General features: G+C 37.4%; 1 protein-coding gene across 2 annotated transcripts; it reads right to left on the bottom strand.

Annotated features, from left to right (window-relative positions):
• Positions 1-488: 488 nt before the first annotated feature.
• Positions 489-24,393, bottom strand: EFCAB7 (EF-hand calcium binding domain 7). Of its 2 annotated transcripts, none has more exons than XM_035564397.2 (14): positions 24,143-24,393; positions 21,742-21,929; positions 18,837-19,048; positions 16,582-16,668; positions 15,835-16,030; positions 14,684-14,808; positions 11,034-11,175; positions 10,489-10,598; positions 9,377-9,534; positions 9,058-9,191; positions 6,695-6,843; positions 4,524-4,733; positions 2,155-2,262; positions 489-1,278 (listed from the first exon to the last, which is right to left on the bottom strand). In XM_035564397.2, the coding sequence occupies exons 2-14, from the start codon at positions 21,926-21,928 to the stop codon at positions 1,204-1,206; spliced, it is 1,893 nt and encodes a 630-aa protein (XP_035420290.1). In that variant the 5' UTR covers position 21,929; positions 24,143-24,393; the 3' UTR covers positions 489-1,203. The 2 variants fall into 2 exon arrangements, with proteins under 2 accessions (XP_035420290.1, XP_035420287.1); XM_035564394.2 differs by having other exon boundaries at positions 24,139-24,391.

The following is a 24,393-nucleotide window of genomic DNA, read 5'->3' as shown; positions in this document are numbered from 1 at the left end:
GGGGAAAAAGAAGAAGAAGAAAAAAAAAGAACGATCACCAGTAGACCTCCTTGAGCACCAGTTGCTGGAGCGCATAAATCACAGCCAGCCTCTAGCAGCACTCTCATTTTGTAACTGACATTTACTTTCCCAGTGTACGATTACAGCAGAGGAACACCAGAGTACAGGAGTTGCTGGCAGATAAATATAGCTTTTCAGAACTTCTTGCTGCCCTTGCAGATGAGGTCACATACATTTAATGGCTATTTTAAACTCAAGCACTTTTTAAGCATCCAGTGACCAGGGTCATCATTTTTTACATTAACAGACATTTAAAGGAACTAGAAAAGCATAACAGCCTGGATATTTTTAGTACCTCAAAGTTGTTTTTCATTTCTATTGCAGCCTATATTAGTGGACTTTAGCCTCCTTGCTTCAGTTACCTTTGAAATAATTAATTGCAGTTAACAGTCAGGAGCACAAAATAAAATTGCCTTCCTCAATGAATGTTATTTCCTTATCACATGTGAAAAGCCAGACTTTATTTTATGTAAAAGAATATAAAAACAGTTGGTAATCATTTAGAAAAAAGTAAGATAAGTATTATAAAGTTACAAAAATAAAAGAAAATAATATCAAAAAAGAGAAAAAATCAAATCCTTTACCAGGTGATTAAAGAACCCCACCCCTTTATATTTCTCACATAAAAATCACAGGAGTGTTGAATTAGGAATCCATCAGACCAATTTAACAAAAGTTTTTTCTCAGTGAAGCAGTTCTGGCATGTGATGGAACTACCTTACATATTACAGAAAATAAGGGCATACTTAGGGAAACTAGCCCTTATAAAGCACAATTATGTTGCAACTGTCAGCTATATTACTGAACAGTACTCACTTTTATTGTCTCTCAACGTTTTCATGCCAATGTATTTCATTAGGCAGTATGTGAATATTCTACTCTGTCAAAGGATTTTACATACTTACAGTTATTCCGTCCCTACGCTATCACTATTCATGTTTCTTAAAAGCCATTAGCAAAAGTGGGATTCCAGAAATAAATAAGTACTTATGTGATTCACTGGCTTTAACAAATGAAACTCTGAGAAGCAGCCAGCTTTGGAGAAGGACAAGACTAGAAATGGTCCAGCAGAAGCAGCCAAAAAAAAAATAAATCGTGGCTTAGTTTGAACACTGCCAAGAAACAGCTCTCTAACTAGAATGTTTAACGTAAAAGGGAATGTACACAATTGTAAAGCCATTCTTCCTGCTCGTTCAGCGGCATCACATGCTGAGAAACCTGCATACAAGAGAGAAAACATAGGTGAAACAGATGTTTATTGAAGAATTGTGTGTATGATACCTAAAATACTATGTAAGCAAAATTAAGTGTTTCAGAACTTATATCACAAACATTAAATGACACACATTCAGCATCTCTAATGAGATCTTAGTATTTAATTTAATTGCATGACAGCAAAAAATCCACAAGGGATGCTGAGCCTACAATTTGTATTGAATGAAGCAGAAATTAAAATTAATAAAACACCTTACAGGAGCAGGCTATAGATATCTAAATTGTCAGTAGCAATATTAAAATAGGCCCATATCCTGCCAGTGTCTTGGGACTGATTAAAGTGGATCTGAATGTATCCACACTGGAAAGCTGTGAAATATAAAATTATTTGGATGCCTTTTCATTGAAAGAAAGAGACTGTAGCTTTAGAATAATAAAGACTGGTTTTTCTTCATAAATGAATACAGAAAAATATCACCATATTTTTGCCTCTGAGTAGCACATTCTTGGTGTGCTTCTCAAAGCCATCTATACATCTGATTAAAATTGGTTAAGGAAAAAAAAATACAGCCTTAGAAAAATAATATTAAAAAGTATCAGTAAGTGGCACATGTGCCTGTTTCAATTCAATACATGTATGAAAAACTGAACAGCTGCATACAGCAATCTGCACTGGGAAGCATGGATACATCAAACATGCCTGCAGCTCTGCAATATCAAGAGCTGTATCTGATCTGTACTGGTGATGAAGACAGACTTCTCCACTATCCACACGCTCTTTATCATGACAAAAGACTTGCAAAAGATGACTTGTGAAAATGTCACATGATTTTTGCTTTTTGCTCAGATTTTGAATTGGCTAAACAAAAAAAATCTTACCGTCATGGATTTTGGTGCCACTTCCACAGCAAAAACGGTAAGTCCCCTGTTACTTAGGCAGTTCTTACTCTGCTCATTGTTGACATGAATTATCACTTTGTTTTCAGACTGCAAGTGAAAAAACATGAAGAAGCCCATTAGCCTTAAAGGTTAAGTGGCTGCTCTTTATGTAACAATCACACAATCCTCTTACTCCCTCAACAATGCTATTTTTACAGGATACGAGGACTTTCAGGATGCTGATGGCCATTCTCTCTGAAGAGTAAAAATTTCAAATGTACCTTAGCATCATCAGAGCCCAGATCCATTCTCAAAAGTCACTTAAGACTGCTTGAATTAACTTCAGCACTTTTGAAGGTGCAACTTGGGAACACAGTTAAGAGAGACAACTATGTGCCATAAAGTGTTACAGATGCTAAAACTTTACATAGTTTCAAAAGGTGACTGGACAAATTCTTACTAAAAATAAATAAATAAATAAAAATAATAATAAAAAAAATAAGTGGAGGGTTTTTAAGCACAAAGAACACATTTCTGTCTCAAGTAGTCCTTGAGTTGCAGATCACTAGTGGCTAGGACTGAGATCTGGAGAAGTGTCGCTGAATGTTTACCCAGTTTTTGTACTTGCGATATCCCCTGCAGGACATTTTTGGAGACAGGGCACTGACTTAAAATAATCTTTATCTGATATTGTATAGCCATTCTGCTTTTCAAAAATCCTAACCCTCCAGCAAAAGGCCATTTCCTCAGGAGCTCATATTATACGTTCTCAAATTCTCACCAACCACGTAGGCATTCAGGGGAGACTAGGCTCCTAACGACTGACGTTAAATGCCCAACGTAAGGAGTATTCATATTCCTTTGTATTTAACTTCCTTTCATAAATAAATGACCACTTGGACTGTCACAAATCAAAGACACCACACACAGGTATTTGTAAGAGATGCTCGTCAAGATGTGACCCATCTGCTGCTCATGGTTTGTTCCAAACTCCCCCTTGAGAAAAGCAGCTAACCTTAACAGAGATTTAAAAAAATATCTGACTAAATAAATATAAGTACAGCCACTCAAAGAACAGACACTCTTACTAAAGGTGTGCAAATGCTTCCCAGAAGGATCCAATATATAAAACTGAAAGCTGAGGTAATGGAAAATTCTTTAACCACCAGTTTACCCCAGGCAATATGCAGACTCGAGGCCTAAGGACATGCTACTATACCCTGTATAGTACATTTTCTTAATTTAATTACAGAATAACAAAGACACAATTATTTCCATTGAAATCACCAGCACAATAACTGAAGACATGATCAGACTGCTTACACTGTGGAAAGCTTAGAAGAAGACAGATAAATAAAACTGCATTTTTATTATTTCTTTCCAGATGTTTACAATACAAAAAGTCTCCAGCCAACTAATTCTCTGATGAGATTTGCTTCAACGCAGAGCAGAGCTATTTATGAAATGGTGTAAATGGTAACGGTCAGTGATTTTAACCAGACAGCATCCAGTTTCCTCAGTAGAGAACTTGTCTCCTTCTCTGACATATCCCCAAACATATAAATAACTCCAGTATATCTACCCTAAAGGGCGAAGTGCACATCTAAACCTGTGGTTCCAGAGAGCCTCAGCATTCAGTCCTAATATTAGTCCACCAACCCACACCCTTTTGCATGTTTGTCCATTTAAAAATATACTTCTTGCTGTGAACTTTTAAGATTTAAAGCACTGTAAGTTTAGCATCGTACTGCACGGCATTTATTTACTCAAGGTTCCTGTTCTAAATGAAACTGAGAACGAACAGAACATCCACCAGGATCTATGCAAAAAGGTTTAAAATCTCTGCATCTCACCAACCACTTTTGCCTGGATTTATATTTGTTAGCACAGATTAATAGTGAAGTAGACCTGTAAGACTAGCAAACTAAAAATTCGTTCACAATATGCCTCTAAAACACAATCAATGCAAATCACTTTCCCGTAAACACTGAAAATATAAATGCTGTAGTCTTTGCTCTTTCTGTAATTCTATTTCCTGTTCTTAGTAGTATTATGTTCTATTATAAATCTGTCTCCTATAATCATCAAAATATTGAAAAACTGAAATTTGAAGAAAAATATTCTGCACTGCTAATAGAACCTCATTACCATAAACTGTCCTTTCCAAAAACACTGGAACTTTTGAGACTTTTGAACTGAGTCATATCTCAAAACGGAATTTGTATCAAGCACTTAGTTATTTTTTTAATGAACTAGATAGAGAAACTTGCTATCAGAAAATGTAATTCTCAAAAATGAAGCACAGAGGGAAGAAGATAAATAATAACGGACATTAACACAAAGTACCTTACAGAAGTATCATGCCGTACCTTATTTTCAATAACAGAAGTGATTCGCGTGCCTGCTCTGTAGGTATAGACAATTATGTTTTCACAGCCATCCATTACTTTGGCATCTCCTTTATTAACAACAGACTTGCAAATAGCCCTGTTGAGTTGCCAGCTGCCTGCCTCTAGATATATGGCTTTAATTCTGGGTTTGCATTTTTCTGCATAGATGTCAATGACAAAGGGGCATGCCTGCAATGGAGTAAAAAAGAGTTTTATCATTAATTTACCCTTGGTTTTTCCCTTCAGATTTTCATCCATAGTTCTTAAGTATTTGCATATATGCTCTGAAGAGAAATAATCCAAATGCAAGTGTGTCGCTGAATAGTAAAATTTCAAAACCTGAAGCTGTGGTGATCTTTTAAATTGAGCGTAAGGTAAGGACAGATGAATGTTCTTTGTGCCAGTTACAGTACAGTCGATATGCAGCTTGGTGCCTTCCACTCCAACACAACCATTCCTTCCTCAGATAGCAAAACATACAGGAATTAAGATGACATACGAATGTCAGTGTCCGAAATAGAACTGTCTGCTTTACCTGTCACACTCTTACTATTTGTGCTGCTTCACACAGATTTAAAATATCTGCAATGTTGCATTAAGCACTCTGCTCTTGCCATATCTTGGCTAAGAATAGTATGCGTAACAACCAGGAGTTTGCATTTTCTTAGACTAAATAATAGCAGCTTGGTTTCTTTCAAAAGGCTGTTGGAACCCGCTAGGATTTTTCAGTACTGTCTTGAACTTGTTAGGCTCAAAGTTCCTGAAATATCAAATACTAAATCTTCAAAAATCCAGGAATTAAGAGGTTAAATTACAGACACAGGTTAAGTAGATACACATTTTTAAATGAAAAACTAAAGCATTCAGAAAGTTACGTTTTCCTTTAGAAAGCAAAAACTATAGCCATGAACCACAGTTAATAATAAGGCACAACGTATCTACAAGATACATCTAACTTGATAAAATCCTCCTCAAAATTCATCTTTCTTAGAGGATAGCTCCCTCTTATGGGTTAAATGCAGAAAGACAGTTTTGGACTTGCAATGTTGATCATACTTGCAGGAAAAGGAGAAAGTGCTACTTGTTACATAATCATTCACCATGATGTCCGCATTTTCACTGAAGCCAGCTTTTCTTGGAGGAAAAAACGAATTATGAAATTATCTACATATTTAATGGTTTTAATGAATTGTTAATATTTTTTCCCTCTTCATTCAAAATATCCTCTTTCTTTAGTGAGAACTATTAACGCCAACACTGATAGTGTTTCAAAAAAAAAACAAAAACACACACCTATAAGCACACAGAAAAAATAAAGAAATAATACCTGGTTCATTAAGTAAACAGTTGCCACCCAAAGCCCTTTCATTAAAATTTTATGTTGAACATGTTCAGACACTATTGTGAAAGGCAACATTGGGCCATGTCTGAAAATCTTGAACTCAATCCTGTTAAAAACAAAGTTATCCTAGTCAACACAACACACTCCAATACTTTCTAAATCCATTCTAGTCCCCTTGTTCTCCCTCTGATGTTACTGTATTAATTTTCAAGTTACTGTAAGCAGTAACAACTAGTTTGCATTACAGTAACTTTTTTGTTATATCATGACAGGATATTCAGGCTGGATATCAGGAAAAAGTTCTTCACTGAGAGGGTGGGAGTTGGACTCAATGATCCTTGTGGGTCCCTTCCAACTCAGATATTCTATGATTCTATGACTGTTCGCTTCTTTTATGGCTTGGGCCAGCAAAATAACTCTTTTAAATAGAGCGAGTCCTGCATTTTGTAGGTTTGCTGACAGGTCACAGTTCTACCAGGTCACTGTCTTCTTATTACTGCTCACCAGCAAGGTGCACGAATTCTTTCAAGAGGTATAACCTCTTGAAGATTCCTTCCTGTACAACTCCACAAAATACTGTCTTTCTCTACGGCAAAAGGTGAATTCTCTATTTCAACAACAATAGGGTTATCTTAAGAAAAAGAATGTGATACTGACTGAAAGTCTTGGTGTAAATCCTGTATTAGGAATGTTTGAACTGGATCACTGACCTACTGAGATCAATTTATGTTGGACAGAAACAGTACTGCAATTAAACGTGCAGCAAGTTGTATGTGAAGCAACTGCTTTTGCTATACAGCTATCATACCTCTGTCATTTCTAATGCTTTATTGTAGCCCAGTGACAATAAAGTGACCCAAAGGTCACTAGGATCCCCTTCACGGTCATTGGCTTCCATGAGATTCAGATCCAAAAATCCTTGTCTTGTTAGTTCGTTCTTCTTCATATCAAAATTCTCTGTTTAAAAAGAAATAGAAGGTAACACTTCAATGTCTGAGCTCTCTGCAAACACCCTTTGTCTTTCCAAAGCCAAACTCCCACTTAATGGTAATGAGGTCTCCAAGATGGAGCCATCTTGCAGCCTCAGGCTGTCCAAACACGATTTGGGAAAGAATGCCCTTGATAAGACGCATGCTTTTTGCAGAGCTTCACTGTGGATTTTAGATAATGACAAGAAACAGCTGGCCCCTTGTATTACCTAAGAGAGGGTGAGGTTTTGAAACAGAAATAATTCTTATTGATTTATTTATGTATTTGCCAGCAGTATCTGTTGCGGCTGAGATTTGCAGAATAGGGTATATTAGGAATGGGAAATGAAAGTCTGGTGGGGCCAGCACCCTTAGTGCTTGAGGTCCTTGATATAGAAATGATTTACTTAGTTCTTAAAAAGCAATAAAATGCCAGTAATCCTAACAGCCCTCTCTTGATAGAATATGGTAGATTGACCACTCTAATGTCAGCAAACACATAATTGAAATGTCCTTGTGTCAGGGATTTTTAAAAATGGTTTTCTCATCTTCATAACAATGCTAAATCTTTACTATATATTATTAAAAAGGGATTACCAATTTAATAAATCTATCTAAGGGTACAGATGCTGTAATAAATGGCTTGAACTTTGGTGTCAAGATTTATGATATTCGTCTGAACCCTTCAACTGATTAATGACCTGGTAATACATTCACCATATTCTCTTTCCCCTCTTTCACACTTCACACACCCACACCCCCCTCCTACTCACATTAAGACTAGTTCACAAATGCGCACCACTGACAAAGCAATCAAGTGGGGAATAACATGTAAAGGGATGAAAGAGAAACTGATTTATTGAAAAGTATTTTTGTATGATCTGTCCATAATTTAGGAAAAAAACTCCAATATCTTTGAGTGATTTGGGGAGAAACAGTTGGCACAACTTGCCAGATCTCAGGTATTTTGGCCCAAATTAATCAATGTGTCATAGGCTACAAAGCAGTTGTATCTAACAGATGCTATGGGCTGGTATGTGATGATATGCCATACAGGTATTTCAGACATGGGTTGCAGAAAAAACATGTATTTTGTATAGAAACTTCTAGTTTTCATACAATGGCTTCTGAATTTCCAGTTTGTCCAGTCACTTCAGGCAAACTGTCAATGCTTTGAAACCACTGCTTCCACACACTGTGTTATCAGGGCAGCCTACAGTCACTGGTGGTTATGTTTTCCTAGCCCTGTTATGAGGTGAATATGTCAATTCTAAAGGCCTTTACAATGTCACAGAATTCCTTTTTTCTCAAAATTGACATTTGTGGCCCAGTGCTGCTCCTGCAAGCTGGCAGGATGTCCAGTAACATTGGCAAGATGTATCTGCAGACAGAAAACAAAGTACAGCTGGAAGAAGCTCAGCTATCTGTCAGCTTCCCCATCTCACTCATGGAAGCCTCAGAAATCTCACAGCTCTCATATAGCACAACATGGACAAACTGACACACCATATATGAACCTTTGAAAGACAGATTTCCAATGAAAAAACTGCTTATATCTGAAAAAAGTATATAGTTGAAATAGGTGTTTTCTAATGTCTAATTTTCTAGGCAACCATAATGAGCTCCAGATGCCCTTGTAAGCACCTTACATGATTAAATGCCCCTCTCAATACCTTGTGAGATATGAAAGCAATATCTGTTTAAACTACAGAAAGGAAATTGAATCAATAAATACCTGTTATAGCCCAATTCACTATATGATCTGTGGATTAGAAAACCTGTGTTTTTTGGCAGCCATAACATCTTGAACCTACAGAACTTTGCAATTAGCAATGGGAAGAATTTTCTTAAAAGAAGGTCAGTGACACACAAACCAGAAGAAAGCAAAACAAAGGACAGGAGATTGGAAAAGGAAAAAAAAAAAAAAAAGAGGGGGAGAGGGAGAAAAGAACAATATCATAGAATGGTAAAGAATTTCTTCCTAATATCTAACCTAAAGCTACCCTTTTTTTAGTTTAAAACCATTACTCCCTGTCCTATCACTACACCCCCAAAGACCCCCTTCTCCTGTTCTTAGCATAGGCTACAGAATGCTCAGCCCTTCCGGACTGTATACCACTATATACATAATAGGGTGCTACAAACAGGTTGCAAGTAGATTTATAGCTCTAATTAGTTGTATCAAGTGCAGCAACAAACTTACCTTTACATACAGCCCAAGCTTCCTCATCACATTTCTCACCACTAGTTCTCAGCTCAAAGAAATTGTATTCCTCCAAACTCAGAAGGCCGTTTCCATCCAAATCAATTGTTTCAAATATATCCAATAAAACTGCTCTAAAAGATGAAAAAGGCAGAACTATTTCCAAATACTTCAAATTTTTCTACTGTTCCATAATATTGTTGATAGCTATTCAGTTTACAACAGTATTTCAGTAACGTATAGCTAATAAAAAGCTAGATGTTATTTAGAGTGCATACTTCTGTAGCAGCTACCATGCCTATTTGAGAAAATGGCTCACCGGCACTCTTTGGTAAGAGCTAGTTCACTGTCTTCGCCTCTATACACCAGTTTTGCTTCTCCAGTAATCTGTGTTTTCACCTTCTTCAGCCTACAGCCCGTTGTGAATGGAAGTAGCCAGTAAAATCCTGATGCAAGCTCCCCTTTCCATCCAAACATCTGCTCTTAAAAAAGACAAATCTGTAAGTTACTCCTCAAATGATACCTTCCTTTATTACTAGTAATAGTGAAACAAAGGTGATTAATTACTTGAAAGCACTGGTAATGCTAGATTCTTTCCTAAAAAAAGAATGTCTACAGTTAGATGCCATGTGATGTCATTTTGAAGACCCAAAAACTAGTGAATCTCCTAGTTGCAATAAGAATTAGAAGATCTTTGGGACGAGAAAGGAGAGGAGAACAACTGTTACTGTAAATGCCTAATAGCAGTCCTATCATTTTTCAGATCTGTAACTCTTTCCAAATCTTAAACTTCAGAACAAAAGCAGTCAGAATGAAGCTGACAAAACCCACTGAGTCTTTCATTTCCTCCATGATTTATCAGGTGTGTTCAAACTAGCAACTTCCTATGTAAAAATTCACAAATGTCTTAGGGTTTAAGAAGCAAGCTGAATACCTTCTGAGTACCAGTTGCTTCTCCTCCCTTTTTCCTGCTATAGGAATGTTCTATGCACCATGAAGTTTAAGATCTTATATACGGCAAGCAGAAAGAAAATTAAAGGGAATTGTAACAAATATTACTTTTTGTTTTGTTTATGCATGAATACAACTGAGTTTCCACAGAGTATCTATATGGATAACCAGTAATTTGGCAACACTTGCCAACACACTACTTTATAATAAGGCCCTCACAGGCACTTCATTAAAATTCCAAACACGTGGCTTTCAATTCACCCCATCCAAAGGTCATAACTAAGACGGTATTACATATTACCTTGTGTAAATTCTGTCCATTTTGAAAGTGAACAAGCACAGAACAACGTTTCTTCTCTCTTTTAGCCTGATTAGGTACAGTTTTGAATTCCCTCCAAACATATGAGAACTCCCATGCAACAAAAACACATACATTGAAGGTATAAAAAATCAAACAGGAATATAACAGAAACACCTAACCTCTTTGTTTTGTTGCTCGGTAAAGCTCACAAGCTGTAGATTTTCTTGGGTTTCATTTTCCTTCAGAACATACAAAGCTGTATCCACTGACAACCAATGACAAGATTTTCCTAAAAGAAAAAATCCCCAAAATAAATGCTTTGAATTTCACAAAATTGTTTTTTCTTGGAATTCCAAAATTGGTATTTCTATTGTATTTACAGCATTGATCCCTGTTAATGTAATTAAAAAAAAATCCATTATATATTTCACTGTTTTCTACAATTAGTAGAGCATTATTACTTATTAGGTCTCTTTATACTAAGGCTCCTCAATCCCAGATATTTGCAATTAAGGATTTTAGGAAACTTACATCATATTCTCTTCTGAAGTTGTATAAAATATTTTTTTTAATTTTAAAAATATTGCACAGTTTATGAAAATTTTGCAATAATTGCAAAATATCACAAAATACTGTGAGAGAGAAAAGGCAAGTTGTATCAGCAGGAGGAAAGAAAATGTTTTTTAGAGAGGAAAACTCTCCGAAGAGATACAAATACATTTACCTTCTGCCTGACGGAGGTTTAAAGGCTTGATAGTAATACACACTGTAGACCTTTGAGGTATGTGCAACCTGTACTTGTGACTAATGATTTCACCATCTTCTTCTAAGTAGAAGCATCCTCTGGACTGTGCACATTGCCATTCCTGGAAACCAAAGAAACATTAGGTGTTGCCTTGATCTTTTATCAAAATAAAGACTCCTTTTCTGAAATATATTAATTTGATAACTTAATGAATGCTGCATAAAATTCACCACAAGGTGTAGCACTGATCTTCTGCTCTTTTTTAAAATGAATTTTCTCACATAGTCCTTTTCATAGTCAAGTTTTGCAGACCAATTAGTAGCATTGCTTTACTTTCGAAAATGCTCCAAAATGTACAGATTACCCCAATGCTCTAATGGTTGAAATGAAATTTGAATTGCCATGAAGAACCAAACCATATTCATGAAATGGACTAATTGTGTGATTTATCACTGAAACACTGCAATTTTGCTACTTTACTTCCATCAGACCAATCAAGCAAAAAACATAACTGATTAGCTGAACAATGAGGAGTTATTGCTCAGATGAGTGACAAACAGGTACTAGTAAAATCAAGTGATTCTTCTTGGCTTCTGTTAAAGCCATTGGAAAGTCATAAATAGAAGATAGCAGTGTTTGTGAATAGTACAGTTCCTAGAGAAGCCATCATTTTGCTAAAATGTTAAAACAGCTACAAGCTTCAAATTTATTTTTTTTTTAACAGTAAGTCACTATTTTCAATTTCAAACATCATTTAGCAAAAGAAAAATAAAGTCCTTATAGACATGTTGTATGCCTCAAAGAAAGGAAGATGTTCTTGATTTTACTTCTCTGTGATTAAGTCCATTATTTCTAGTTATTTTCCTAGCAATGGAAGATTAAGTTTCTGAGCACAGCCTAGCAGAAGGAATCTTTCAGTGTAATCTCAGCAGACAGCTCTGTCCCGGTGGCTGTACTTATCCATGCAGAGTGTTCAGTGTAAAAGGTAAGTTAACACAGATTTCAGAAGTGAGCTTGTAAAAAGTAGAGGTCTGCAGGTCGTCTGCACGTAACTCCCAGCAAGGAGACTGACTCCTAACTCAATTTAAGGCCAAACAGTCTTCATCAGAGTGCCATGTCTCATTTCACAGCTCTTACAGTTAGTCCTCACTGCGATGCATTCACGCTCAGTTGGTGGTACTTTGCAGGCAATGACCTAAAGGTGTCAGGCAAGAACTGGACTTTGCTAGTGCACGTATACCCAGGGTGTAAAATGCCACAGCTGGTAACACATGCAGCTCTGATCCTCAATTTATATTTCTCTACACAGAACTCTACGTTTCTTAAGAATATAAATTACTCAGGGACTCATGAATTTAAGAGACTTCAGTCCTGGCCCACAGTTTTGCCACCAAATTCTATAGAAATTCTATAGAAACAGCTCACCGAATTCTATAGAAACAGTTAAGTAAAAGTTTGACAATGTGTTAGAAACCAAATACTAAACTGTTATCCTCGCAGAGAGCATAAGGTGGTGCTATATTCTCTAAATTATCATTGTCAAACTAGAATCAGAGATGTAAATGTAGCGAGCTAAATGATGATTGTGTGTTGGACTGGATGATCTTTGAAGTTCTCTTCCACCTGAATTATTCTACTCTAATTTTCTTTCAGGGAAAAAAAAAATAAAATATCAGCAATATATTAGTTACCTGTCAATCAGCTACAGATGAAGCCCAACAGGTCAGTGTGTTGTTTACACCAGTTACACTTCTGTATTTGTCTATTTCTTATTCTCAAATTATTTACATCTTTGAATATGTCACAAACCTCCACAGGAAAAGAAAAAGAAAACACACGGAAGAATGTGCTATGAACATATTCCATGGGTTTTGAAGTGTTTAAGTGTAGATGTTCACCATGTTTTGACTTTCACTGTAATCTTCTGCCAGAGAAGTGAAATTGGAATCAGCCCAACTTCACAATGGCAATCATGGAATGGTTTGGGTTGGAAGAGACCTTAAAGATCATCTGATTCCAACCCTGCTGCCATGGGCAGGGACACCTTCCATTAGACCAGGTTGTTCAAAGCCCCATCCAGCCTGGCCTTAAACACTTCCAGGGATGGGGCATCCACACAATTTTTACTTCTTGTCCCCAAAAGACACATGAACTGCAGAAAAAAAAAATTACTTTTCTACATACTTTTATACTGTGAACTCAAGGTGCACATTTTTAACACATCTTAGAAGTCTCCTGTTAATGTTTTAAATTCCTACAGCTATTCTTATTTAACATGCAGAATAAATATATTTTCTACATGTAAGATAAAAAAGAAGAATTTGGGGGCTCTAGATTCCAGTCCATAGCTCAAATGACTCATTGTGTAAATGTTCATTGGTTTTGACAGAGCTTGTGTTGGGTCCTTAACAGTTAGGGTTAACAAATTTAGCAGTTCAATTTAAACTTATTCATGTTTATTGATTGATTTATTTTTTATATGATGCTTATCAATAGTATTCAATATCTGCAGCTGCTTTTTTTCGAGGCAGCTCTTACTGGCTTGTACAAAGAAAGAGGGATCCAATATTGGGAAACTGCGCAATGGTTTTATATACTACATATCATGTTTGAACAAGGTGAAATTGCAGGTTAAATTGCATGGAGGTCCAGATACCTAAACAGACTGCAAAAAATTCCTCTGAGATTATGTTTTTAAATTTTAATATAGAACAAATGTCACTGTATAGCAATGCCGAAGATATAAAGGACTTCAGAGTTCAATAACAAATACAGAGTTGTTATTTGAAACAAAAATGTAACTCATGAGAACAATCAGTTCAGTTTTCTAGCAGCAGTTCTACTATGTGGTCATAACCATTTTTTTCCTTTCATACGGAGGTCTCAAGGTGCTCATTTTTAATGTATCCTAGCAGTCTCCAGTTAATGTTTTATATTTCTACAGCTATTATTTTCTGTTGAAAGAAAACTAGTAAAGGTTCAGTCGAGAAAGGGAAAACAAAGGAAAAAGATCAATATTAACACTCTACAAATATTGACTTAGCAAAGTGACTTTGTTGTCTTTCTCCCACAGGAATTTATATTGAATGAGTGATTTATTTAAAAGAAAATAGTGATAGAACATATTAGTCTAACTAAAAATCAATATTTTCAAGCTACAGCATATATTTACAAATTAATGCCCAGCAAACTGAATATGCTCAGAGATCTGTTATTTATTTCCAATTACCTTTCATATAAAGGTTTATGATACACAATCTTTCAGACTACTTAAGCATTTAAAGTTCTCACCAACCTAATAAATTATTCAATTTTAAATTTCTCAAAAAGTCGTTAAACGTTTTATCCAACCGTGGTTTCATTTATAAAAAAACACACTTTGTTCTATTAAACCTTCACACCTGAAAAATTATTTTCAATAATTAGATGTCAGCAAAACCAACAGTATATAAAAATGTTAGTAATAACACGTATCAGGAAACCTCTTGATAGTTTATAGCTGCCCTTGACAAACTGTTAATAAAACATAAGCTAAAAATCAGAGAAAAACAGTTTCTTATTTAAAATGCAGTAACGTATGTGCCTAGAGGAAAACAGAATAACCTCAATAGGACTAGCTTACATGATACCTTTATTGTGTGTGGCTCAATTAGCTTTGTGTTTCTGTTGCTACTGGCACCCATACTGACAGTGAAAGAAACGGATGCTTTGCAACCTTGAGCTGATAAGGGTCTTGAAGGAGTTCTGCTGTCACCTATAAACATAGATATTTAGTTATTATTGCATTATTGTATCCCACCTCTAGTGCTATTTGTCATAAAACCTTACACAGACAGAAAAAAAAATGGATAACAAGAACTTCAATCTGATAAACTGACTTCCCTTACAATAATTTAACACAGTCATTCATTAGCCAAACATCTTTACTTCCCTGACTGTGCATCCCAGGTGAACGGGCATACAAATGGAGAACCTTGGAATCCAAATCTGCCTGAAGGACAAGAAATTGTTACCACGGGATTCCATTTACCTTGGAATCAAGGTAGATCTATCCTAAGTGGATAGGTTTAACCTGCTTCAAATGCACAGTTGCCCAAAGCAATTACTTCCAGGCCTTTACTTTCTGGTTCCTTATGTTAGAGCAACTCTGCTAGTACAGTTGTTGATTTAGCTACGTACATTCAGTGTTCACTGCTGTTTTGTCATCTTTGCACTTCCTTAGTATTTCTTAGAATTGAAGTAACTTAACCAGTATACACTCCATACAAAAACAAGTATCTTGTACGTAGTACCTTTACAGTCCATTATCCTGCAACCTTTTTCGAGTTTGGGAAAGTTTTTAAGTACCTTTATAACTTCGAGCATAATCAGTCTGAGAGCTTAACGTTCTTCCTGAAAAGTGGCCTCAATAATTGAAACAAACAGACTGTTTATTCGTGGATGTTTAAGGTTTCATCTCTGATGTGGAATGGAAATAAATAATTTGGTATGTTACAACACCCTGAGCATTCTTTTTTCTCTCTTCCATCTGGACTGTGTCACAGGAGAGTCAACCAAATTCACCCTTAACAATCTGACAGCTTCAGATAATAGATGCAGCCTAAGTCCACTTGAACAGGAGAATCAGATATCCCACTGAGACATTTAGCCACAGTAGAAATGAACGTTAGTCAACAACAGCCTCACTAATCTGAGAAAATTTAAGCAAATACTCAACTGCTCATTGACCCAGAACACAATCTCTAAAACAATGAAAGCTCCCATTATGAAAAATAAATACCTTTTGTTGGTGCTAGTTTGTGATCAGTCTTCCTGGAGATTTTTGGTGATGGTTTCAATACTGGCAGCGTGATCCCTTCAGTGGAAGTTTCACCTTGATTTCCAAACTGCTGACGCTTCAATCGACCGTCAACTTCCAGTTTCCCTAGTGCAGTCTTGCAGCACTGCTCACTGGTTGCCATATATAAGTCACAGAACTTGAGATAAAGAAAGGTAATCTGGTAAGCAAAACATTCTTTCTCAGTTTTAAGAATGAAGATGTAACATTAGTAACCAAATGTCAGTCATTGCTTAGAGATGCTGTCAGTAATCGATAAGATGCTGCATCTTGAAAATTAGATGCTCAACATATAAAATAATGTCCCTCCATACAAAGAATTGTGAAATATTACAGACACAGCAATTCTCGTAAGTTAGCTAAGTTTGCTTTCAGTTCTCATCTTTATTCTGCCATTCCTTTAACCCTTATTTTCAGCCATGCTGTTAGGCTTTGCACTTACTATTAGCCTCTGCCTAACGCATTAGGTTCACTTGCAGCAAGGAAAATGGCCAGGGCAGTACCCTGCCAGAAAAAATGAGGGAAACAGAAATAGATACCTGAAGACATTCCATGTTGCAGAACATAGGGAACTGGTGGGCTGGGGTAAGGTCATCGATGGACCAACACACGGAATTGGTATGTACTGCATTTGATAACACCATTACTGCCCATAACATCAAGAACGCCTAATATCACTGTTCGCCTTACCTTCTTGTAGTCGAGTTTGCCACTGCAGTTAAAATCAGCTAGGTTAGCTATAGCGCTCACTTCATCCAAAGTCATTTTTTCACCTTTCTGTAATTAAAAACAAACAAAAAACAACTCAGGTTTGGATTCTAGTGAAGAATACTGATCACCTACAGCACACGTTCAATAAAAACACGAAGAAAGATTATTTTAATATCCTTTCAGGAAATCTTGTCTTAAATGGATTTTGATCTGAATCACGAAAATAGAGGTCAACAGTGTAAAAAAATATGACCCTACAATGCTACTACATACTGAACAGATTAATTGCATCAGCTTATGCAATTTTGTGGTGCCTTCCGGAAAGCCATCGTGAATGACACTTAACTCAATTTCAGATCTTCCATAAGCTGGGGAATACCTGTTCTCAGTCATTTGTACTTGTAATATAGCACGCTGACAACCAAGATCTGACTTCGTAATAGTCTTTCTCACTCATTTACTTGAACTACCCTGTGACACCTACAGTAGGTCATTCTATATCTGCAATTGAGCTCACTAGAAGGGTTATTTCAGGTATGAATTCACCTTGCACCTGTTTATGTTTGGAATCATTAGTGTGCATTCAAAGCAATTTCTCTTCTTTCAGAGCCACGTTTGAAGATGCCTTTCAGAATATCATCTTGAGCACCCCACTTCCAACGCGGCCAAAAGATTTACCTCTCAGGAAGCATGTCTTCCACAAGGTCTTCCAGCAATTTCCTCTATACAGATGCGTGGGACTGTTAGCAACGACCCAGCAGTATGCAACTGCTGTACAGAAATCTATTCCACATCACTTTTCAGCTATAGATGCATGGTGTAAACCAGGACCAAAATCTAACATGAACTTCATTGCTGAGAAACATGTGATGTGGATATATGGTCCTGGAGCTACAGTGCACTGCAACAAACCTAATCTTCCCCTCTTTGAACAGCACCAGTTGCTACTGCAGGCATGTCTACTAAGTTCTTCGGTCTGGGTCTGTACAGAGCAATGCGCTGCCTTTCTGTAACATTTCAGGGTTTATGGATCTTCATGGCATAACTACAGTAGCACTCAACATCTGTTATTTCTGTCTTCTCCTATATGAAGAATGTTTCCTTACCGTTGCAACTTTATCTTTCTGATCATGCAGAATGAAGATTGAAGGTTCTGCCACTATGCTCAAAGTGAATAAATGAGTCTGGCTTGTTGGGTCAACAAATACAGTATGTAAATTGTTTCTTCCTTCTGTCCCAGTTTGCTCTCCTCTGCATTTCCTTAAACTTGTTTTATACTCACTTTTGAGCAGTCTACTAGAATTCTACTACTAGCCAATTTTTAACTGTTCCTGCTCCCTGGTGTTTGTTTCGGTTTCTATAATCTCAGAATACCACAAAAACCTCAGCTGCTATTTTAAAAAATGCTTTTCTAACCTTTCACGTTATACAGTGAAATCCAATAATATGGTGGCAGTTCAGTAGCTAAATAAAAAGTTCCAGATATTTTTAAATGCCCTTAGCTTAGGCCTATTAATGACATATACAAGTAAACCTTACAACATTTGCATGCATCACGTTGACAATGCATCACCTCTATCCAAAGTATTGACACACCCCCACACAGCCTGAGACCACGATGAACTAAATATAGGATCCAGTGAAATCACTGAAGTTACAGCCAGTTATGGCTGTGATAAGACTAAAACATTAATCTTAATGTTTTATTATAAGATAAATAAATGGCATTGTTTTTTAAACTTTGTATCTGAATATGCATAGACAACTTGTAAGGGGAGAACAGCAAACATATATCATTAACTCTCTTGCAAAATCTGAAAACCCCAAAGGGGTGCAGAGGGACCCTGTAGAGAATAGAGGGCTTTGCACTAGCTGAACCAAGGGAGAGACACATACATGTGCTTCCCCTTCTGCTGCTCCATTGCTGTACAGATAGAGCTTCAGCAAAGTATGTGGAAGCATTAAAAACATCCTTCTGCCAGTTTCCACCATCAAGGAGCAACTGCTGAAATGGACAGACAGGTTATCAACTGAAAGACTATACGGAATGTACGGAATGGAAGAAAGATCGTAGATGACCACAGAAAATAAGACCCAAAATTGGAGGAAAAAAAAAAAAAGGGAAAAAAAGACTCAGTTATTGATTCTTTTGATCAAGAATAGTTTTACTATCCAATTTCCAAAATCTCTACTAAGGGCTACAAATGGATAATTAAGTTTCATCTGATACTTACTGTTGTAAGAATTTTATAAAGTTCGTCGTGTAAAATATATCCAGTGTTATCTGTGTCTATTTTCCTAAATGCTTCAAGCAATTCAGTTTTTGTGGCTGGTGTTTCTTCTTTTAAAATAGTACAAAAATCATCAAAATTCAGTGTAGTTGTTTGTGAAGTCCAGTATTTATTAACTGTCTTCTGAGATGGATTTCTTCCAGCCTGTTGAAGTACTGAACAATAAAACACAATGCTAAGTATATATTCCAGCTGTCAGTGGAGGAGTTACCTCAAAACATCCTTTAATCACTTCCCATGTTCAGATATTTTTTTATTTTTATTTTTTTTAGCACCATCAATCCAAGGGAAAACTGGCTGTAAAAGACAGTTTTGTTTATAATCTCAATCCTGTGTTCTACTGATACAGATCGACGGTGACCTTCCCTGGCCTTGAATTCTGTGGTTAGTACCAGGCAGCTCAGAGCAGCCTGAGGGGCAGCTGAGCACATTTGTTCCAGGCAGTGCCTGTTTCTAGGCCTGCATTCTAGATCATCCCTCACAACGTATGATCCGGCACAGAGATGACACGTCCATGCTGTTGAGAACCACTTTCTTCTACAGAAAAATGAAGAAACAGGACAGCAGTCTTCTAATAACACGAAAATATCACAAGAACCATTATTTTGCTTAAAGCTTACATCTTTACCCACACTAACCTTGGGCACATAGCAATTGTAGCACACTATTCACTTACGTTTAACAGAGTACCCTTCAAATTTGCTGTATTTTTATATAACCTGAGAGATCAGCACTTGCTATATGCTATGTCTCCCGAGTTTGTGGTTTTGAAAGTTCAATTAGACTGAGCCTTTTATTTATACTTCTTTACAGATTGATTCTGCGAAATACCCTAAGTAATACCACAACACAGGAAATGAAACTACTATCTGTGAGTAAGCACAACTCCTACAAGTAAAATTTTGCAGGGCCAATCTCTAAGGGAATGTTGCACAGTTTAGATTGCGATCCAAACAGCATGTAGTCACAGCTGCTTCAAAGGCAGCACCACTCATGATAATTGCCAGAATTTTAGTTGCAGCATAAGTCTATAATAACTCTCAGTAGTTAACATTTTAAAAGAAGCAGATTCTTTTATATCTCTGAAAAGACCGGGAGCCTGAGCTACTACTTGCCTTTTCTGAGTTGACCTTGAAACCAAAATGCCCAAACACCTGGTACGTACAAAGTGCCATATGGATAGAGATGAAAGCCAAACCACATATAAAAGAGATGACACTTGTTCGCACCACTCCTATTTTAAAATCCAGATTACCCCAAACTATCATTAGGATGTTATAAAAGCACTTTCATTGCAGCCCAGAAAGCCTGGATAACATTAAGTCTAGCAGGTAGAATTTCAAGTGGTGGCATAGGGAAAGAAGCTACAATCAATGGATCCAAAACGTACACTCAGTTTTGTACTGGTGGCTTTCCATGTGGAGGCCTCATGTACTTTAGGCATGGACGATGCAGCAATTAGAAATGTTTCCTCACGTATGCAGAAAAAAAAACACGGTCACTAGAATTTTGATCTAATTAAATGATTCGATAACACAGCATGGTTTTGTCTTTAATCATTGCTTGTTTTTCCTTACAAAGGATTGCAATGCCACAATACGCATACCTCTTACCGGCATCATAATTGACGAGGAGGACTTTAGAAAGCAACCTGTAGTATCAACAATCCCAAGTGTATTATGAGCTGTACCTCAAAACCCGTAAGATCAAAATAAAAACGATGACTTTTTAAATGACACATTTGGGTTCTTTTCATCTAACTGAAGGTTTATGTCTCATACTTCCTTTGTCAGCCCTGTGAGCTAGAAACATTTCTTTTCAATACAGTAAGCTATGATTTTCACATAACCGCAAAACTCCAGGTAGAAAATAGGACTGAAAGCCACTTCATGGGTTCTCTAACACAATCCCATGCTACTACATAAAACACAAATAATCCTTTTCATCAAAGGACAAAGATATAATACAGATGGGAAAAAAAAAACAAAACATTTTAGTTTATGGAAACATTTTAACTCATGGGCAATTTTAATAAGAGTAAGAATTCTTAGGAAATGCCAATGTCTGAAATAATCCATTTGGTCACAAAAATTTGGTGTAGGAAAGGCAGCATTTTCACATATCACTCAAAGTAGCTTAAAACTGACCTGTGAGACTATCTTTAGGGATGGTAAATTATCATATCCACACCTCTGACAAAACCTCTCCTATGAGTCTGCAAAGCTCCGTGTCACTCAATGCCAGTTACCATTGTGATTTTCTGTGATTATTGGGGTAATTGTCCACTAGAAACTGAACTGAGGTCAACTCACTTAATCATGTGTCAGGGAAATCAACTATTGCAGAAATGTCACAGTCCAAAAGCAGAACCTATGTCCACCCCATGTAAGCAACAATGCTGCCATCGAATTTGGCGGTGTTAAACAACTCACTTAGGTCCCCTGTAAGCTGTCAGCTGGTATTGACTTTTGCCCCTTCACAGTGGTGATTTAGAGCTGAGAAGCTCTGTATACTATTCCCAGTTCCATGAGCCATCCAACACCTAGCAACAAAGATTAAGGATTTGAGGAAAATGAAAAGCATTGAGAAACGGTAGTTTCTATAAACTTTGAAGAATCACTGCGTGACACGTTTTACAACAGGTGAGTGATGGACATGTCTTCAAAGATACGGCAACCAACGCTTGAAATCTGAACCCTATCTAAAACTACTGTAAATTCCTTAAAGCAGGTACCGAGTTTATGCACTGGGACACTCTCACTGCTGAATTACTGGCTGCTGTTAGTAAACTACCCATGGCAATCACCACACACAATAGTTACGGGGGAAAAAAAAATAAAATCATTACCTAAACAGAGTTGTTCTTTTGATTTAATATTTTCTAAACTGCTTTTTAAAACAGTTAGATAAGCTGCTCGGCAGTTCTTGTAGAAGATTGCTTCCTCTGCTTGCTGGGACTTCTTTGCTTGAAGACTTTCTGAGTGTGTGACTTTCTGATCACAGAGGGACGCATTATTCTCAGGACTGCTGGCCATTCTGCAAAGAACACAATCACAGTTAGAATTTGTTATTCTTTTGCCTGTTTGATAAGAGTCTTCTTTGTCCTCGGATACATGGATTAGCACAAATTATCCTAACATCTAGACTGAATGCTTCCCATTTTCTAAATGAGATACTTATCTACATTTGCAGATCTCATGGCATTTACCTACAAACAAAAATAGCTTGAGTTATTGAGCTACTTCTTATGCACGATTTGTTCGTTATTGACAGTAAAAGGTTTTCTTTTATTGCATTTTATTTTCATTTCAGACATTTGACGTCACAGTGATTACAAGTTCATGTTATTTGAAAGCATAATAGCAAATTTTCAAGTTATCATCTGTGACGCAAACCATTGCTATCCGTGTTTAGAAATAAATCAATAGGACTTGTCCTTATAACATATTTCCCCTAGAACTTCCACTTTTGCCACGCTAGCTACATTTTCCTAATGACAGAAACAACGGAAGAAATTGTACAGAAGTGCACTTGTTGGCTCTGATGAACTCACCGCTATTTTGCACAATTTGTCACAATGGTAAAATGAACGAACATATCATATACCATACCTGTGATTGTTTTGCTGCCAGTGCTTCTCTCATTGTTGCTATTGGTCACCAGCAGTAGCAAAAATAGAGTGGTTTTGGGGAAAAATGCCAATTTAAGCATGGCCATGGGTTGTGGGAGGCACAGACTAATTTAAAAAGCTTTTTTACCAAACAACAATAACAAAGTAAATTGATACAGTACTTAAGAGCTCTGTGTCTGTGATCACGACTGACTCAGGTGATGGGGGACTCCCTATTACACTTGTTGGTGTTAGCAGAAGAGTGAAATCCTCTTTGCCCTCCAGAGAAAATGACAGGTGAGTGTGCTAACGTTGGACCGTGTATTTGTCAGGATTCCCTCTATCACCTAAAAGTTGACTTTCATCTTCTGAACTAGCTGAAAAACTGGGTAGTTTTACACAGCTTCAGCAGTGATACTGTGTAATGTCGTAAACACCATATAACATTCAGTGTTTAAAAAGTGACACAATTATTAAACTGATTAAATGCTTTTTTTCTGTTGCCACCCCATATCAGAAGGGGCTTTTGTTTTCTGTTTTTACAGTTATAACTCCTTAAAAAGAATGGCCAATAGTAAAATTGGTCAAAATTTTAACTCATCAAGCATGAAGATAAACACTTAATCCTAGTTTTAAGACTTATTTATTTCTGTTCCTTACATAAGTCTGAAGTTAAGCATGTACAAAACTGCCTTAGGACTTTTAAGAACACTACCACTATAATTGTAAAAGAATTTTTGAAAAAACTTTTTTTTTTTAAACGATTCAAAGCAGTAACTAGTATTGTTTGCTCACTAATGGCCAGTAAACTTTAACAGCAGCTTTCTGCTTCCACCAAAGGTGATTAGGGTTTTTAGAAGACCACCACAGAGGGACACTAAATCGCACTGTACTGTTGGTCTAACAGCTTCTCATATTATTTTACCCAATGTTGACTTCAGAAAATATATTCCAGTATAATAAATTGAATATCTCAAGTTCAGCAACAAGACAACAGCATCGCGGGGTCCCCTTCAGGACTCATTGGATTCTTACTTGGGAGGCCTAAATCACTCTCACCTTCTTGAGTTATATAGGTCTTTTACACTTGGGAAAGAAAGATAATAATCACTTATCATGGATGAAGTACCCTATTTATAATACACAGACTGCCTGCCTGACACTTTAATATTACACTGGCATTAGAAGGACCCCACAGGGACACTGCGATACAGTCTGGTTCCTGCAAACGGGTGTCACTATAATTAAGCACCAGCGGTACACACACACAATGGAAGTAGGTTAAAGTCAAGGAGGAAAAGAAGAATAAATGTTAATTTTCCAGTAACTAGTTTATAAAATGTGCACCCTCGTGTGCACCCCTCGGACTCCCTGTTACAAGCGATGGGTCCGTGGCTGCAGCTCTGACGGGAAGAGCCGCCACAATCAGCTCGGAGCTCCAGGGGAGCTGTTTGGGGCCAGCAGCACGCAGCCCAGAGCGGAAAAAAATGAAGTTTTGGACAAAAACCAGAGCGAGGGGAGCTACGCAGCCCTGCTGGGCGGGAGAACAGCGCTGCGTGATTTCAGCCCCCAGGTCCCAACACACAAAAACCCCATGTTAGGAACTCGGAGTCCCCTCCTCGGCGAGGCACCTACCGACCTCCTGGGCTGGCCGCCGCGGTTCCCGGCTGAGGGGGCAGCTCCCGGGACTCCCTTCACCACACGAGCTCCGTCCCGGTGGCCTCAGGGCTCGGCTCAGCCCCAACCCGCTCAGCCCGACGAGGGGCCGGCTGAGGCCCGTCCCTCCCGAGGCCTCCACCGGCCCGGGAACCGAGAAGCGCTGGGATCGACCCCCGGGCCCCGAGCACCGCCCGGCCGCCTGAGGCACCCGGGGCTCCCCGCCCCGGCCAC

This window comes from Cygnus atratus, chromosome 8, assembly GCF_013377495.2.
Source record: "Cygnus atratus isolate AKBS03 ecotype Queensland, Australia chromosome 8, CAtr_DNAZoo_HiC_assembly, whole genome shotgun sequence".
Taxonomy (NCBI): domain Eukaryota; kingdom Metazoa; phylum Chordata; class Aves; order Anseriformes; family Anatidae; genus Cygnus; species Cygnus atratus.
This window is presented reverse-complemented; position numbering and strand designations above follow the sequence as displayed.

Bases quoted from the DNA above. Each gene is read 5' to 3' on its own strand.
- EFCAB7 (XM_035564397.2), bottom strand. From the start codon at position 21,928: ATGGCCAGCAGTCCTGAGAATAATGCGTCCCTCTGTGATCAGAAAGTC. The intron at 16,031-16,581 runs GTAAGGCGAACA...CTTTATCTCAAG, and splicing joins GCAAACTCGACTACAAGAAG to TTCTGTGACTTATATATGGC. The intron at 11,176-14,683 runs GTATCATGTAAG...TTTGGTTTCCAG, and splicing joins TTGAGCCACACACAATAAAG to GAATGGCAATGTGCACAGTC.